This window comes from Perissodus microlepis, chromosome 22 (assembly GCF_051167445.1).
Source record: "Perissodus microlepis isolate ML-2025 ecotype Zambia chromosome 22, ASM5116744v1, whole genome shotgun sequence".
Lineage (NCBI taxonomy): Eukaryota > Metazoa > Chordata > Actinopteri > Cichliformes > Cichlidae > Perissodus > Perissodus microlepis.
In genome coordinates this window covers 9,574,283-9,593,485 of record NC_140481.1, presented here as the reverse complement: position 1 = coordinate 9,593,485, position 19,203 = coordinate 9,574,283, and the positions used below count along the sequence as shown (strand labels likewise).

The following is a 19,203-nucleotide window of genomic DNA, read 5'->3' as shown; positions in this document are numbered from 1 at the left end:
CGACAGACGTTAACACTGTGCGACAGGTTGGATGGTGTCTTCACTAACCTCTATATTTAAACTCAGTATCTGCTTGTTAATGGTTCTGGTACATGCAGAAATTAACAGGAGACGTTGTTAATTGACAATTTACCTAAAGCTTTATTATTGAAGCTGTAGATCTCTGTGAATTAGTGAAGACATTTTAAATTGAGGTGTTTTTGACAAATTTCGTGAAATTTCAGTTCGTATCACGTGATGCATTGACATTTGAAGCGTTTACACGACACTGGAAGAAAAGTGAAAGCTGGACACTTTAAACTGAAACCTGAATAATTTTACACCTTATTTCTCTGCCGGACGTTTCTGTCGGATTTTAGCTGGTAGCATAATAGCAGCTGTAGAGTCACATTCCGGTTCACGCAGGAAATGAGCGTCCGCCTCCAGTGACGCTTGCCCGGCGATCCCGGAAGTGTCTCGTCCTGTTTACATTCTGCTCTTTGTTCGCTGCAAAATGTCGAAAAAGCGGTCCGAGAGCCGCAGGCTGAAGGCCACCATCGAGCAGCGGATGGCGGCGGCCGCTCAGGAGATCTTCCGGCTGCTGCATGAACGCAGCCGAGCCGAGCTGCCGGAGCTACGGGAGCTGCTGGCGGAGCGGCTGTCGGCGGCCATCGAGCTCATCCTCAACGCGTTCGAAGCGAGCAGAGCGGCCGAGAGAGGCGCGGAAGATCCCGGTGGGGAGCGCAAAGGTCAGTGTCCACATTCAGCACCACACTGATAACTCAATCAATGATAACTTTATCTCCTTTCTGCATTTAAATACTCCGAATACTACATGGATTTAATGAAGTATTTGCACACAGTGCTATCAGGAAACATTACCTGTCAGTGTGGGAGTTTAGCCAGTAAACACATCACGTTTATTAGTTTCACACAAATAAGTACTAAACTAACACGAGGCTCAAGAATGCTTGAGACTTCGTTTCAAATTTAGGATTAAAATACAGACCGAGCTGAAACAGTGTTGATGTGATGATGCTGGAATAAAGGAGCAGACGTGAGAAACTGTGCAATGACAGAAGGAGACCAGATGCATGAAGATGAAAAAGATGCTGGAGATGGTCCGAGACAAAGAGATGCTATGTGGTCCTTTCTGTACTTCTAGAGCAAAATAGTTCTTATTCGTAAGGGCTTTAAAAAACGTTTAATTCAGTTCAATTCAATTCAGTTGTATTTATAAAGAACTGAATCACAACAGCAGTCATCTCAGGGTGCTTTAGACTGTTGTAAGGTACAGTCGTGAGTGCATGCTCAAAATCAACAGAAGCAAATTCACGATACACGGAAGAGCTACAAATTACACTAGAGCACTGCGGACTGCTTCGGAGGCATTTATCACCGACCCTTGCTACTAGATCTCGCCCACAGTGGAAATGTCTCAGGCGGTGTGAGAGGAAACAGAAGAGGGGTAAGCGCGGAGGCATCCGGAGTAGGTTAGCGGCTAATCCACACAAACCCGCTATTCCCACCATTGAACTGTCCCAGTGTGCACTCCCCTGGACAGCAAGCTGGATCAGGCACGCTTACTTTGGTCCACTTCGAAGTCAATGAGGGAGTGTTGTGTCTTCGTGTTTGTGGAAACATGGCTTAACATGTTTCCACATGTTAACATTCCCAAAAGCGCCATTCAAGCACTTTTGGAATGGGGTAGGGGGTAAGGCTCATGGAGGGGAACTCTGTGTTTACATCAATGATGCCTGGTGCTGCGACCCTGTTGTGGCTTGGAAACACTGTTTACCTCTGCTACTATGATCATCAATTGCAGACCATTCTACCTACTGAGAGAATTTTCAGCCATACTGTTTGTTGCTGTTTATATCCCTCCCTGCTCCATTAACAACAATTGGAGTGAGGCACTGAATGAAATGTATCAGCATGTCAGTGAGCAGCAGAAGGCCCACCCAGATGTTTTTCTCATCCTGGTGAGTGATTTGAATCATGCAGACCAAAAGACTGCCCAAACTGGAGAAACACGTGAAAATTCCTATACGGGGAAACATGTAACGTGGCCTTCAGAGCCGGGGATGAGGTGAGCCTAAGAACAGCAAGGGCAAACCTGTCACGTAGCATCGCCACCTTTTCACTGATTCCTCCACCCCACTTGCACACAAACTCTTGCCCACGAACACTTGGATTGTGTTGGACACTGTTGTTTATAAAAGATTGTATTGTATTGTGTTGTATATAAGATGGTTATTTTATTTTTATCTCTATATTGTTTTAGTGTACAATGAGGGCCATGGGAGCATTTCAGTTTTAAATTCCTGTGTATGACTGTACATATGGTGTTTGACAATAAAGCTGACTTTGACTCAATCAGATGACCCCTCCTATGAGTAAGCACTTGGCCACAGTGAAAAGGAAAAACACCCTTTTAACAGGAAGAAACCTGTGGCAGGATCAGGCTCATCGAGGGGTAGCCATCTGCTACGACTGGTGGGGGGTGAGGTGAGGAAGACAGGACAAAGACCCACTGGAAGAGAGCCACAGATTAATAATAACTAATAATTAAATGTGAGTGGTGGTAAAATCTTTGTCTGCAGGATATAAATTATCAAATTAATGTGTGGCTTTACTTGTGGTTCCTGCACTATTGTTCCTTTGGTAAAAAAGCAACTGAATGTATTAACAGATGGAAGTTTAAGCATTACTACAGAGTTTTATTTTCAGCATGACAATGATCTCAAAAAACACCACCAATGCAGTAAAAACATACTTGGATGGAAAAACATGTACTGGAACACTATCAGTAACTGGTCTCCCCAAACCCCGCGCCTCAACATTACTGAAGCAAACTCTGATATAAACGTTAATGTAATATACAAAGTTCAGGTATCAGTAGTTCAGTAAATTTAATCCCACGACAGCAAGAAAATGATTAATTTTAAACTACAGCAATGACAGGAAACAGAAGAAGCAAAAGTGTGTGCAAAACAAATCAGGCTTCTGGCGTGGACCAAGCAGAAAGGGCATCAGAGGGAAAGTATGGGTGGGGCTAGTGTTTAGGTAACACATCAACCTTTAAAAAAAAAATAAAAATCTATTACTAAAAGTGATAGTCACATGATTTAAATAATCACATGTCATGTATTTTCTCTCCAGAGTTGTGTTTGTCAGTTGGCGTCACGAGTCTCTCTGACAAGAAATGTCTGAAGCCAAGCAACTCGATAGACAACCAACTGAAGGAGACTCTGCCTGGCACATCCTCCAGACCACAGACCATCTCTGAACTGGATCGCCAGCTGGCCTCTCCAGATGATCCAACGGGAGACGAAGAACAATGTGAGAACGACAAGCAGTTGGTGTCTCACCTTTGCAGAGTGTGTGGGAAGTCCTTTGACAGGAAAGGCTTTCTGATGAAGCACGTGGAGAAGCACTTGAAAGAGGCCGACTGTCTGTGTGGTCTGTGTGGTGAGCGTTTTGAGTCCAGTGATGGCCTAATGCTGCATCTCCAGATGCACCGTGACAGCACCAAGACATGCGATGTCTGCGGCAAGAAGTTTCCCTCAATCCGAGCTCAGGAGATGCACATGAGGATGCACACTGGAGAGAAACCTTTTAGCTGCGTTGTCTGCGGGAAAGGCTTCAATCAGAAGGGCAACATGGTAACCCACATGAGAATCCACACGGTAGAGAAGCCATTCACCTGCAACATCTGCCACAAAGAGTTCAGTCAAGGCAGCTCGCTTGAACGACACATGAAAGCTCACGACGGACAGACACCGCTCAGCTGCAGCTTTTGCGGAAAAGAATTTGTAAAGAGTGCTGAGCTGAGGCGACATATCCGGTGCCATGGATCAGATGAGCAAACGACCATCAGTAGCCGGCACAGAAAACCCAGCCTGACCCCTTCTCACTGCTGCAAGGTCTGCAGCAACGCGTTTCACAACAAAGGAAACTTTGTGAGGCATGCAGAGACGCATCTAAACCACCCTGATTGTCTCTGTGGCATCTGTGGAGAGCGTGCAGAGTCCTCTGAGAGTTTGCAGCTGCACATCCAGAGTCACAGAGAAACAAGCCGGATCTGCGACATTTGTGGCATAAGCTTCAGAGACATGGAGATCCACATGAGGACACACACGGGCCAGAAACCATTCAGGTGCAAAGACTGCGGGAAGGACTTCCCCAGAAAGGGATCGCTGGAGAGGCACATGAAGCTGCATGCTGGTGAGCGGCCGTTCATCTGCGAGTTCTGTGGGAAGACTTTCATAGAAAACACAGTCCTAAAGAGGCACATCAAGAGCCACATGGGAGGGAAACCACGAATATACTCCTGTGAGGTCTGCGGCAAGAAGTTCACCATGAGCCAACACCTGGATGTTCACAAGAGGATCCACACTGGGGAGAAGCCATACACCTGTAGGGTGTGCGGGAAGAACTTCAGGCAGATCGGAAACCTGGACTCTCACATGAGGATCCACACGGGTGAGAAGCCATTTATCTGTAGCCTCTGTGGGAAGAGGTTTCGCCAGAAAATCTCACTGGAGACACACGAGAGGTTCCACAAGAAGGAGAAACCCTACAGCTGCCAGCTCTGCAATAAGGGCTTCGTACAGAAGATCGACCTAAAGAGACACATGCTAACGCACACAGGGGAAAAACCCTACAGCTGCCAGGAGTGTGGGAAGAGGTACCAGGAGAAACGCTCAGTGGAGTCACACATGAAGGTCCACAGGGAAGAGCAGCCTGTCAAAGACTGTCAAAGACAGGAAGTTCAGCCTGACTTCATCCAGCTGTGAGCTGCAGACACAGCTCCTGTTAAGTCCTCAGTTTGAGAAGCTGTTGCTTCATGAACATGTTGAAGTATATTTATGTTCCCGTATCTTCAGAGATGATATAGACAGAGTGTCAGCTGGACAGAATTGAAATTACCATAAAGATCTGAGCTTCCTGCCAGACAGTGTGGCTGCTTCTATGCAGAAATATTTGAGTTTTTTTTTTATTAAAACTACAACAGTCAAGTTTTTAGATTCCAGTCTATCACTTTTAAATCAGCTGAATGAAATGTGTAAAACTCAGGACAAGGAAGCTTCACAAGAGACAGCCCGCCTAAAAGAAGTGTCCTTCAGGGGGCGGCACTTTCTGATAGTCTAGGAACAGCAAGGGTGGAGGCTCAAAACCTTCAAGCTAAAACTTTGAAACATGCATTAAGAAATTAGTTAACAATCGGTAATTTTTACAAATGAAGTATTCTGGGAGCTCCACAGATAGAAATAGTTTCTAGTTTTCAGTGTTTTTAACAACCTGAGTTTTTCTCATATTATTTCTTGGTGTTTATGGAGCAACATAATAAACATATAAGGATGCTGGTAAACAGGTTGATTGTCCACAGCTACAAATCTTAAAAATGAAATAAAAAAAGTCTATTTTGGATTTTAGGTTGTGTTTAAGTTTCAAGTGAATACAGCACATAAATTAGGGCTGCCACGATTAGTCGACTAGTCACGATTAGTCGACGACTAATTTAATAGTCGACGCGTCGTTTGAAGCTTTGTAAGATCACAAAAGACGCGGGAATAAGTAGTAGGATTTAAGAGTGTAATAACGGACTGAAACAGAAGATGGCAGCACTGCATGTACAAGGATGCCAGCTGCCGTTAAACCCCGAAGAAGAAGAAGCAGTGTCCGGTATCGTAGCTGTGTCCAAATTCAGGAACCGCATCCTCCTGTGCCCACATTTGTAGGCCGATTACATTACAGTGACACGACGAAGACTGTCCAAATTCGAAGACTCCGACAAATGCGGCCGACAAATGCGCCCTTCATTTCCCCAGATTTGAAGGATGGGTTGGGTGTATACTTCGTGGCTCAACCTATCCCAGAATTCATAGCACGGACCTGCTCAGTTTCCAACAATGGCGGCAGCTAGTTAGTTTTAATATTACTCTTATTATTCTTTCTGGGTCACAAAATAAACGTTTAACATATTTTCAGGCAAGAATGTAGCTGTGTAAACTTCAAATATCTGCTCAGTTTATCAAGACACCACATATTTTCAAAAGCGCTCCGAGGTTTTCGGAGACGTCTGTTACCCACCAGCTCGGTAGCTAGCCGAGGTTCAAGGCTCACTGGAGCCGGTGAGAACACTGGACTCCCGGCAAATCATTTTCAAACCCACCGCCGTCTTTCGCTACTCAGGTTAAACATGATATATAAGTCACTTAGACAACTTAAAAATGTTATTGTTTGGCTTTTTTCAGTGTTTTATTTGTTCCTGAGTAAATCGGTTTGGCTGAGATTAAAGTTATAGTTTATACACAGCAGAATAAACGTCAAGCAGACAACTGATTATCAGAAGTGTGAGATGCTCGAGAATATACTCCGGTGTCCTGTTATATTTTAGATAGCAAGGATCAGACGGCTGCGTTTATTAAATTCCACTGAAACAATCTGCAAATTTCATTAAAATTTAATAAACTATCATCTTGTCTTTATTTTTAGTTAGCACATACCTTAAACACTTAAAGCTGTAAGCTAATGATAGTTATATAAGAGCAGATGCATGCTGGTGCAATCAGCGGTACGTTTTACGTCCAATGGATGCATGCTCTGATTAGTCGACTAATCGCAAAAATAATCGGTGACTAGTCGACTATCAAAATAATCGTTGTGGCAGCCCTAACACAACGATTATTACAAGTATGTATTCATGTACTGTTGTGACCTTTTTATTCATACAAATATTTCCTACCATTAATTTGAATCTACTTCTGTAACTATTTATTTTTAGATTTTTACAGGAATTATTCCATTGGTGGAGTGAATATAATCGAAGGTTGTGGGAAATATGTGCATGTTCGTGAACATAATCAGCAGATTGTGTTATTTTGCAGTGTGAACTGTAGCTAGCTGAGCTGAGCAGCTTCAGAGTGTGTTGTGAAGTCCAGAGGTTTGAACAGACAGGCAGGCATTGGGCAAACTCGCTGCTATTTATAAAATGTTTGTAGCCCAGTGACTAGATTCATACCAGACCAGGTGTCCCTTTCTACATCCCACACATTCAGTCAGTGTTCCACATTTTGATTGTCCTGCATTTTCATTTTTTTTTGGATCTCACAGGTTTGGACATGGCAATGCTTTCGTCATGCTAACTTAGAGGCTAGAATGTCTTGTAAGTCGCTACAAAGAATTGGTATGAATATGACGGAAACTACCCAAAAGAAAGAAGAAACTGAACCAACAACACAAGCTGACAAACTGCTTCTCCCTAGGATGAAGCCAGTGGGAGGCACTGAGTCTTGTGATTTTTTTTTTTTGTGCTATTTTGCAGTTTCATACAAGGATGCATTAGCATCATAATGAGCTTGAAAGAGTCATATCAGTCCATGGATGTACCCCCTGAAGCCCCACCTTGGGGAGAGTGGAGTGGGAAACTGACAGGTGGATTGGAGAAAGGTCTGCAGGGATGTGGTGTAGACAGAAGTGAGTTTTATCCTCAGATATGACTACGTGGGTTGAGGATACCAGCAGCAGGAATGAAATAAAATGAAATTTCTGTCTGTAATTTAAATAGCTTGGTCACTTTAAGGCCAAATGGAAGCTTATACAGCAAGCAACTGACAAGATCAGCAGTTTTATATAGGATAAAGATACGTTCCCATGCTCAGTCACCATAAACGCACAGTAAGTTATTAGAAACTGCTAGTCCACGATTGGGTCCTCACTTCACCTGCTGCTTGTTGTGTAGAGATGTTCAGGAAATTTGGAGCTACTGTGTGTGTGTCACCAGTGTCTTTATGAATAATTATCCTTTCATTTGATTAAGATCCTGCTTTTTTTTTAATGGGGTACTTGTCTTATTTATAGGGATTGTCAAGTCTCACCAGAGAAGGAAACAGGTGATTCATCAAAAGACTTGCTGCAGGACTAGAAAAAAGAGAAAAGAAAACTAAAAATAACAAGAATTGATATTACTGACAAACTTTATTAACAACCTGACTGCATCCAATGAGCTCTAGCTAACAGCGGCACCTGTGTCAGGTAAGTCCAAGCTGAGTGACAAACAGCAGCTCAGTGATGACCTAGTCCTCTGACAGTAAACCAGGAGGACAGAATCTTGCTCCATCCGGCTGCTGCTCATGACGGAGCCAACAAGGCAGCTGCTGGACCACATGAGGACTATGGATTACTGTGGACTCAATCTGAACCCGATTCCTATTTCTTTAAACTTTATTAATAAAGTTGCAATTATTCAACAAACAAAAGGACAATTAGTATAAAGTCAAAGTATATAATCCAAGTATAATTTTTCAAAATTTATTATTAAGCAGTTTAAATTTCAGGTAACTAACTGTGCCATGCCTCTTCCTCTGGTCCATGTGCCAAAACAGACAAAGCGCTCCGAACCCAAGCAGAACACACTTCTATTAGGAGACACAGAAAGAGAATATTTATATCACTGGTTGAGAGTTTGGGGGAAGACTGCAGTTTAAACTTGGTCCCCCTGGTGTGGGTCCATCCCTTAGGTCATCTTACACTTTATGCAGCGAGCTTCTCCCTGTGATAGGAAGAAAACTCTCCCCACTTCACCATGGCAACTGTCTCTTGTTCTCTGGTCAGCCCTGTAGAGAGCAAGAAAGAAGAGGAGAGGGAGCGCTCTGCCAGAATTTATATCTTATAGTTTCTGTGCTTTGCTGTGCCATACAGAACAGCATCCTATCACAACCCACACACAATCCGTGGGGCGGTGTCTTCTATTTGTTTGTGTCTGTTAGTATCAGTGTGCACCAGTCTGCTTTCAATGCTCTATTCTACAACACCTAAACGTGTGATTAAAATTATGAGGTAGTTTAAAAATAAATAAATTCTGCCACATGTGATGCTCCTCAGCCTCACCTGCTCATCATTGAATGCGCAACCTTTTTCTCGTGGGTTTCTGATCAGTTGATCTGCTGACTCACAGGCGGTTTACTTCTGGCTAAAAATGTCCCTCACAACCAGAAAGTAGCAAGGAGACGCCGGCGCACGCTCACAACTCTCCTCTGACTCCGACAGCCTCCGCTTCAGCAGGGGCGCTGTTCGCTCTCTCCGCACCGCGCTCCTCGACGCGGAACTCGCAGCGTGTTTACCTTTCCACTGGCTCTCTTTGTCCCGGAGGCTCCCGGCAGGGAGAAGCCGCAGAATGTGCGCCGTGCAGCTGCTGCGGGTGTCGGTCCACGAGCGGATCAGCGCCGCTGCCGAAGACTTCCTGCTGCGGCTGGAGAAGAGAGAAGAAGCAGCCGAGCTCCCAGCGCTGAGAGCGCTGCTGACCGAGCGGCTGACGGCGGCCGCGGAGGAGATCGTCGCTCTGTTGGAGGAGACCGTGGCGAGGTACCAGGACAGAGTGGAGCGCTCAGAGCGGGAGATCTGCCGCCAGAGGAGGCTGCTCGATGCCGTGCTCAAGCCCGAAGTCCGGCTGCACGCGGCAGGTCAGTGTCCGGAAACAGCCGAGCGCAGCCGAACCGAGCTCGCGTTGTCGGCTGATGTCCGCGCGCAAGAGTTGAGATTGCGTGCATCCCAGCAGATACAAAGTAAAATTATTGATGAGGAAAAGAAATTATCACTTTTTCTCTCGATCTTATTTTTTTTCTCATGTTCTGAAAAATTTTGGTAAATTTAAGAAAAATGAATCCAAATGTGTCTCTGTGACTTGAGTATTTTGTCACACTTTAGTGTTGTGCTCTAATGAAAATCAGCAAATTTGAGATTTTCCAGTTTTCAGAGAGTAAACACTGTAGTGCAGTAACAGGAAAGTCACTGTGAATCCGACTCTGACAAGATATGAAATATAAAACATTCACTCCTGTCTTATATTTGTTTTCCAGAACTGCCGTCTTTGATTGATGTTTTCTGGTAAAGTCTAATCTGACCTTCCTGGTCTCGAGTGTAACCACTGGTTTGCACCTTGTTGTAAATCCTCTAGAGCCACCTAATGTGACTCCAACTCTACATCCAACCACATGAACGATAAAGATAAATTGTGAGACTTCTTATTGTTACTGGCCCAAGAACATACCTAACTTTGCCATGAAAATGCTTGTCCATTTAATTTTGAGCTTCTGACAACGGCTGTAATTCAGTTAGTCCACAGATAATGCACCAGGTCAGATAAAATCCTGAACTCAAGCAGAAGGTTTACACTTTTATTCACATCTTCACTAATTTAACATCCACTTTGGTCGTACACAGAGGTGAAACTGTGTCAGAGTGCCACAAATCACAGACCTGACTGTACATCACTCAAACTGCAACAGACTATTATCAGCAATAAACTGATCGAGCATGGAAAGTTTTTAGTTCATAATGTTTTCATTTCAGGAGAAAAAAAAGGAGGCAAGATAAAATGAGATAAGATCAGAGAGCCTTTATTATTCCCAGAGTTGGAAAATTAACATCACAGTAGGAGAGTAGACAGAACAGGGATAAATAGATGCACCAAATGTTAAACCCAGCAACATTTAATTATCTATAATTCTGGTCCAGTCGTGTGTACCGTCAACACTTATTTTGTCACACTCCAACTGTGACATCAGCAAAGCCCTATGTTTATACTGGCTCTTTGCAATTTTTTTCTTCAACTTCCTTCAGAAGGTGGTGCCAGTTTAGCTCAGTTGGATGAGCAGGCGACCATATGCCGCATGGCTGAGTGTGGCCGGCCCGGGTTTGAGTCCGACCTGCGGCACTTTGCCGCATGTCTTTCCCTTTGCTTTTATGTCAGTTTTCACTGTGCACCTACCTAATAAAGCCAAAAAAATATATGAAAATTTTTTTTCTTCAGAAGCAGTGCTGACTTTTGGTGCACACCTCTGTTCATGAGCATAAACTAGGCACTTCCACAGAGTGTCTGTGGTCCTGCTATCAGCTTGTTAGATGTTCTTCTCTGTGATGGACCACATCTGGTGATAGTTCCATTAGACCAGTCTGCAGCAGGCAAGGACCTGGTTCATAAGCTGCTGCACTGAGCACTGACCAGAACAACACGAAGGAAAGACTCTGAGAAAGGCAGCTGATTATTAATCCAATTTCACATATGCCACAAATTACATATTTAGTTATTTGCCCCAGAAAGGTCAAAGTCCTCACTGGCTGTGCTCACATCTTTTCTCTTTCTTGTTTTATCTTCAACGTCATGCTGCTCTGTTGTATCGTAATTGCCCCCTGGGGATAAATAAAGTCTTTCTGATTCTGATTCCTCCTCACACCCAGCTGGTCATGGCAGATGTCCGCCCCTCCCTGAGCCCCCGATTTCCTCTTTAACAGTGTAGGATCTTTACCTTTTGTAAAATAAAGCACTTTGAGTCAACTTTATGTGATTTGGCACCACATTGTAAAGTTAAATAATCACACAGATCAAAAATATTCTCATTCTGTTCCCTCTGCTCTCTTACTTTCTCCAAAACAGAGATAGGTTTAAGTGTACAGGGTTAAGAAAGTGTGCTTCTGGCTCTTAGCATCCCAATTAGTCATGTGCCTATGATGGTGTCACAGATTGACCCCAAGCTGCTTCTTCTGCATAACAATCTGTAATCTGTAGTGGACATCATAACATATATGATGGTACAACATATTTCTGCTAGGATTGAAAGAGAACTGAGATCACATTTTGTGTCTGTTTCAGTGTTTCCTTCAGATGTTCAGCAGCCGTTGGGGAGCAAAGATGAAGTTTCCCGTGAACACCAGGAGAAGAGCTCCAGCCTGGACCCGGGGGAAGACCCAGTGCCCCCACAGATTAAAGAGGAAGAGGAAGAAGCCTGGGCCAGTCAGACAGGAGAACAGCTTCAGGACCTGCAGGTAGCTGAAATCACCACGTTCACATTCAGCCCTGTGCACGTGAAGAGTGAAGATGATGAGGAGAAGCCTGAGTCCTCACAACTTCATCACTGCTGGACTGAGGAGAGCAGAGGCTCTGAGGGAGGACCAGAAGCAGACAGGAACTCAGATCCAGATCCACTGTTACAGCCTGTTAGTGAAGACAACTCTCTGGACTCGACTGAAACTGATGACAGTGACTGTGACTGGACACAAACAAAGGAAGCCCAGTCAGGTAGAGATGTTAAAAATCCTGACATTGATGTTGGCACTGTAGTCAAGGAGAGACCATTTCCCTGCTCATATTGTGGGAAAAGATTTAGCCTTAAGGGAAATTTGAACAGACACATAAGAGACCACACAGGAGAGAGACCATTTCCCTGCACAGACTGTGATAAGTCATTTAAAGACAGTGGCTCCTTAACGGCACACATGCGATGTCACACTGGGGAGCAACCATACAGCTGCTTGTTCTGTGGGAAAAATTTCAGTGGGAGGGGAAACATGACCAGACACATGAGGATCCACACAGGAGAGAAACCGTTCACCTGCTCAGTGTGCAATAAAAGTTTTCATGTTAAAGAACATCTCAACAGACACATGAAGTACCACACAGGGGAGAAACCTTTCAGCTGCTCTGTCTGTGGGAAAGGCTGTGCTCAGAAAACAGACCTAAAGAAGCACATGAGAGTTCACACAGGAGAGAAACCCTTCAGCTGTCCTTTCTGTGGAAAGTGCTGCGCAGAAAAAGGAGACCTAACCAAACACATGAGAGTCCACACAGGAGAGAAACCATTCAGCTGTAATATCTGTGGGAAAAGCTGTGCCCAAAAGGGGAGCCTGAAGATCCACATGAGGATTCACACAGGAGAAAAACCGTTCAGCTGCTCTGTTTGTGAGAAACGTTTCACTGTTACGGGACATCTAAAGAGACACATGAAGCTGCACACAGCAGAGAGTCATCCGCCTGGGTCTGCAGAGTCACATTCAGGCAAAAGTAGAAAATGATGAGTCAGCAAACACATTGTGATGCACAATGGCCTTCTCAGACTGATCAGCTGTTGCTGGAGATGGAACTGATAAAACATACAATCATTTACAATGAAGAGGATACAATGAGCGAGAATGTTTCTTTGTTCTACAACCAAATCAAAACAGGCTTATAAAAAGTGGCGAGTTTTGATAGGAGCGTAACAGTTTGTCTTTTTACCAGGAGCTGTGAATGCATCTCTTACAAAGCTTGATGTCCTATTTATTAAAAAGTGCAGGGGGAAATATGTTTCACATGAATCTGACAGGTGTGAAAAAAAAAGTACATCCGAATGCACTTTTTTCCAGATGCAGTGTTCCTTTTAATAAACCACCAGGAAGGGCATTTATGTGGATCACCCTGGTATTCACCGGCAAACTCTCACATTCAGCTTTAAATGTTCAAGAAAAAGGTCTGCATGCACAAGTGTTACTGCAGGACTTGTAGTGTGTGCAACAATCAGATTTATTATTGTCGGGTCAAAGCGCCTTTGGTTGACTGTTGTTGTGAACTTGCGATTATTTAATTAAAATTAAACTCAACATATCTGCTGCTGTCCAAATGAATGTTGCGATATTGTTTGAAATCGAGGCTTTGATCAATCTGGTTTAATTTTTCTTTTTCTTTTTTAATATAACATGAACATGGCCCTTTATGGTCAGAACAAGGATGTGCTAAATTGTAGGCATCCAGATGTGGAGAAGAAAAGTCAGTTTTGTAGAAAGGTCACGTCACAATCACATCAAGATTTTAGAAATGGGAGTGGGAAGTGCCATAAATCCTGTTTATAAATGAGAACCTAGTTGTTTGGTTTGTGTTGGAGAGGCACAACATCTGACTCAAATGAAAGGGCACTGAAGTCCAAAGAGAAAATTTGTGGTTTTAACGTTTAGTCGCAAAATTATCAGTTGAGTTTGTACTGAAGAACGTCCTGCAAACCACTTAATGAAGAGTTTGGTAGGAATCATCAGTAGAGTCATGACTCAAGTTCTACTTAATGATATAAATGACATATCATGTACTTTAAAAAAGTCTTCACTCTGCTGTCCTGCTACAGAAACCGCTTTAGTGAAGGTTATACATTATCTTCTCATGTCCTCTGACAGTGGACTCATCTCTGTGCTTGTCCTGGTAGACCTCAGTGCAGCATTTGATACTGTTGAATATAATATTCTATTATTATTAGAATATTATAGTCAGAGCCGGCTGTAGGTAGGTACGGCGCTGCAGTGGTTTGAATCATATCTATCTAATAGACTGTAAATAGAAGTTCCTCATTAATTATGATACTGCCCCTGCGATAGCACATATTTTCACTGCTATGCAGATGATACCCAACTTTTTTTTATCCATTAAAATCGGAAAAATTAAATATATGTGTTTTAACCTCTGTGGACCCACAACAACAAAACACAACAGCAGTCGCCTCAAGGTGCTTTATATTATAAGATGAAGATCTAACGATAATCGTATTTACTGTCTCTGAGACTCAGACTGACTTTCTGTCAGATTTATGGAAACATAAGTTTGGGTTTGAAAAGGATTCTGGAAGAATCAGGTCTCCAGCTCATTTTTATATCCACAGCTGTATAAATCAATGTTTAGAGCTGATTTCACTGAGAAACAAATGGATTCAGCTTTATTATCCCATCAGTGATCTCTTACAGAATAACTACCTGTTTATTTTCAATGAACCTGCGAGGAGCTGCACACTTTGTAAAAATGATAAAACACCCGTGTGTCTCTAAGAAACACTAACCTGGTTTTCTTAAATTACTTTGCCAGAAAAAGATTTGCAGCAGTTTTCATTTGTTTTTTTACAGTTAAATTCATGTATATATATATGTACATTAATTTAATATGATGTACCACCAGAGTAAATGTAAAAAATCTTTTATGTGAAAACCTTTAACAGAAAATTAAAAATAGTTAAATGATAATTCCTGCTGAGTTTTCCTTTACTGTATCACTGACTGAGCTGTGGACTAAGCTGAGAATCAAATCAGTGGGAGATTTCTGGTCAGAGCTCAGTCAAAGGTCAATGGAGGACCACAAGAGCCACATACATTGAAATAAACAATTCTGTGCTTAAATAATGTTGTAGAATAAATTCTGCATTTTAAAAAAAATATCATTTTATTTATTCATTGATTTATTTATAACATTACTAGAGTAATTTATTATTGAATAATTTAATTTTAAATAAAAACGCTATTTTACTCTATAGTACTTTATTATTAAGAGCAAATGTATTAGTTACACAAAGTTGTTTATAATCTAATTATATATCGAGGTCAGTCTTGCATCATTTCAATTGGAGTGATTTATTACACCTGATCTGGTTTGTCTAGCCAGTATTGACTGAACACTTGGAGACAAGCAGGAAATACAGTTTCAGCATTGCAATGCATCATAATTTGCAATGATGTCATAATGAGAGTTTCTTAGTGTGAAAGTACACAGTAAATACATTTAGACAGATACACACAGGGTGACTTTTATGAGGGTAGCAGAATAAAATATATGCTCTCTTCACCACTGTATATGCACTGCTCCTCTTTATAGCTTCATTGTTTTGATCAGTCTTGACTTTATGATTTATCAAGCCTCCTCATGTTCATTTTAGTATCCTAACACCCCCTTATTATCATCTCACACTCTGTAACTTATGCTGTATCAGACACACTTAGCTTACAAACAACGGATTTTTCAAGCTTCTCAAATCATGTATTCTCAAAGTGCCATTCCAATTCACAGAAAACGAAAAAAGCATAATATTCCAAACCATTTAAAGATAAAAAAAGAGGAAGAAAAGGAGGAGTGTCTTAAATGTCCGCCATGTCAAGTCCTTTAAAAGATTCTGTGGTCAGATCTGTGCTCTGTGTGCTCACAGACATCTGCGGACCTGCTGTGTGTCGCTCCTGTCCTCAACATCTCTGCACCCTGCACTCAGCTCTTTCTGTACACCGTTATAAATGTGCCACAAAACCAATCAATCACAGACTTTGATGCAAAAATTCTGATTGACTTTTGGTCTCCAATCAGCTCGCTAGCTTCTGCATTCCAGAAACACTGTCCAAAGTGTGGCTAAATCCAGTGGAGTGGTTTAAACTAGATTAAAACCAACAATGGTTTTAATATATATTTTAAAATAACTAAAATAAAATAACATACTAACCGAAAATGGGTTTAGCTACACTTTGGAGAGTGTTTCCAGTATATGCTGGTATCTACATATAAAACTTGAATTCATGGAGGGTTAAACTGCAGCTCCTGGTACCGGGGGAGCTGGGGTCAAGACATATTGTGAAAATATATATTGTGTATTGCGATGTAGCCAAAAAATATTGCAATATTAGATTTTCCTCATATTGCCCAGCCCTACCATAGAAGCTAGAGGCTATTAAACAAGCTTTTCTCCACTTGTTAAAGCAATTTTAATCAAAATTATGACATCACCTTGTGAATTCTGTAAATCCTTGCATTGAAGTTTTCATGAAAGTGTACAAAACCACAAGCACTTTAACAAATATGGAATTCTTAACAAAGCTATGCTTCATTCCTTCATTTTGAAGTTCCAGGTTGTTTGAAAGAGTTTTTTCCCCTTTCAAAATCATGGATGTTAAATGTAATAAAAAAATAAATAAATCGGCAATTCAAAGTGTGTTATCCTGTTTTCAGGCACTGTTTGAGGTAAGTGCAGTCTTTCCATAACTCCAGATAGCAACAAAAATTTCTGGCACAAATTCACCTTCTTTCTTAAATTGATTTAAGACTAATGGAATATGAAAATAAAACAAAAGACCTCAAAAGAGCCAAATTCCTAAGAGATGAGAGAGACTGCAAAAAGGGATTCACACACCCATGGTCCAAAGATACTCAGTTCAACTATGAATGCTGCCACGATCACTGAACCACACCAAACGCAACAGAAAGTTTGTTTTAAGAAAACACATCCAAGGCTTTCTCTAACTACCACAAATAAGAAAAAGTCACAGCACAAATTATCCAACCACTCCATATATCCTTTCTTGGACCAAACGGAGTTTCCCCACCTGGAACCACTGTCCAGAAGAGGCCCAAATCCAAACGCACATGGCGGGGAAAAATGAAAAGACTCACAGAACCGTCCATGGACCCGATCCCGATTCCTGGGAAGAAGTTAGTTGTTGTTAACTTGAGTAACACTGCTTTGACCCCTGCTCAGCTGTCAGTGCTTGAACTTGGTCTTTCTTTTGTACCAACTCCTTCTGTAGGTCAATTTGAACTCTTTTGAGATTTACATAATGTTTTTAGAGATGTTAGATGCAAATTTTTTTTATGAACAATGAACCTTCCCACAATAATGTTCACAAAAGTACCTTTTACATTAAAAGCAGCTTTTGTCCTAAGAACATAAACCACTTGATAGATACACACTGTAGACTCATAGAACTTGAAAAATATATTAAACAGAAAACCTTTACTTCACACAACCTAACAGATGACTAACAACAAGCACTGACAGAACTTGAACAGAATAAATCCATTGTCATCATTGTCATCAAACCTGCCGACAAAGGAGGTGCCATAGTCATAATGGACAAAATTCAATATGAAAATTAAAATTTAAGACGTTTAACAAAGGCAGCACGGTGGTACAATGCTACTATTTTTACTCTAATACTTTCAACCTTAATATTTGACTCTGTAGTATTTAGGATGGTTTCAATTCAACCCAATGTTTGTATAAAAAAACATTATTGCAGATTAATGTGATATCACTGTGGAGTAATAAGTCTTGGGAATGCAGTCAGTCAATTCACCACAACTCTTCATCTTACCAAATATCTGATGGCATTTTTCATAGAGGGCAGCATGGAGGCATGGTGGTTAGCGCTGTTGCTGCACAGCAAGAAGGTCCTGCGTTCAATTCCACCATCAGGCCGGGGTCTTTCTGTGTGTTTGCATGTTCTCCCTGGGCTCTCCAGCTTCCTCCCACAGTCCAAAGACATGCAGTTAGTGGGGATAGGTTAATTGATCAATCCAAATTGCTCATAGGTGTGAATGTGTGTGTGAATGGCTGTCTGTCTTTGTGTGTTAGCCCTGCAACAGACTGGCGACCTGTCCAGGGTGTACCCCGCCTCTCGCCCTATGACAGCTAGGCTCCTGCGACCCTGAAAAGGATAAGCGAGTGGATGGATGGACAATTAACAAATCAAACTTTCTATAAAAAAATTAAATCTCACCCTACAAAAGAATACTTTAAAGAACTATAACTGTTACTTGAAGAGGGGAGATTTCTCTGAAGGAGAAAACATTTTTACTTAATGAACATCTCTTAAGGGCTTTCTTATACATATTACCCCATATTCATAAAAACCTAGAGGAACCACCTGGCAGACCCGTTGTTTCTGGAATTGGTAGTCTAACAGAGAATATCAATATCAAGCTTTGTAGACTTCCACATTAAGAACTTTTTACCATCCTTAAATTATTACATAAAATATAGCTCCCACTTTTTGCTTTTCCTCAAAGATCTCAAACCAGTTGATACAGATATAATATTGTGTACCCTGGATATTAAATCCCTGTATACCAATATTAATCAGGAACAAAGCCTAGAGACCCTGGAACATTTCCTTGATACCAGGTCTACGAAATTACCATCTAGTTCTCTTCTAACTAAACTGGCTGCTTTTGTCCTACAGAGGAATTTTTTTTTTCAACAACACACCATACCTTCAGATCTCTGGCACTGCAATGGGAACCCCATTTTTACTTGCCTTTTTGTTGGTCGCCTGGAAGAACAAATTCTATATAATCACTAAAATAACCCTTATTTACCATTTATTATGTCTTGGAAACGGTATATAGATTATGTGTTTTTACTCTGGAAAGGACAAGTCTCTATATTACTAGTTTGTAGAATTCCTAAATGGACATTTTGCAGGCTTACGTTTCACCCTCAATTACAGCACTGAAGAATTGAACTTTCTGGACATAAAAGTAACAGAAAAAGACAAATCTCTGTCCACCTCCTTGTATTCTAAACCCACTGATCGGAATACATTACTTCATGCTGCAAGTTTCCATCCGAGCCACCTCAAAAAAAGCCTACCTGTAAGCCAATTGAATAGAGTCAAACATATCTGTGAAATTTCTGAGAAATACAATGAGAGCAAAGAAGAGATGGTGAACAAATTTAAAGAAAGAGATTACAAAGAGGACTGCTTAAAATCTGCAGGACAGAAGGTGAATTCAGTAACAGGTTTCTATTTAGAAACTAAGAAATCTCCAAAACTTAAACCTAACCTTGTCTTTTGTACAACCTTCACACCAAAAACCAGGAACATTAAAGAAATAAT

The 19,203-nt window shown here is 41.7% G+C and overlaps 1 protein-coding gene, 1 long non-coding RNA gene and 1 pseudogene across 3 annotated transcripts; 2 read left to right on the top strand and 1 right to left on the bottom strand.

Annotated features, from left to right (window-relative positions):
* Window positions 1-378: 378 nt before the first annotated feature.
* On the top strand, window positions 379-5,417 carry LOC146362556 (uncharacterized). Its single transcript, XM_084919167.1, has 2 exons — window positions 379-728; window positions 3,142-5,417. Exons 1-2 carry the CDS (start codon window positions 494-496, stop codon window positions 4,776-4,778), a joined length of 1,872 nt encoding a protein of 623 aa, XP_084775293.1. The 5' UTR covers window positions 379-493; the 3' UTR covers window positions 4,779-5,417.
* Window positions 5,418-7,943: 2,526 nt separating this feature from the next.
* Window positions 7,944-8,965, bottom strand: LOC146362555 (uncharacterized). The gene is made up of 3 exons (XR_014799228.1): window positions 8,875-8,965; window positions 8,515-8,600; window positions 7,944-8,402 (listed from the first exon to the last, which is right to left on the bottom strand). It is a non-coding gene; the product is annotated as an uncharacterized LOC146362555 (long non-coding RNA).
* Window positions 8,966-9,160: 195 nt separating this feature from the next.
* On the top strand, window positions 9,161-14,796 carry LOC146362554 (uncharacterized; annotated as a pseudogene). Its single transcript, XR_014799227.1, has 2 exons — window positions 9,161-9,446; window positions 11,636-14,796. The product of XR_014799227.1 is annotated as an uncharacterized LOC146362554 (transcript).
* The last annotated feature ends 4,407 nt before the right edge of the window (window positions 14,797-19,203 follow it).

Bases quoted from the DNA above. Each gene is read 5' to 3' on its own strand.
- LOC146362556 (XM_084919167.1), top strand. From the start codon at position 494: ATGTCGAAAAAGCGGTCCGAGAGCCGCAGGCTGAAGGCCACCATCGAG. The intron at 729-3,141 runs GTCAGTGTCCAC...TTTTCTCTCCAG, and splicing joins TCCCGGTGGGGAGCGCAAAG to AGTTGTGTTTGTCAGTTGGC.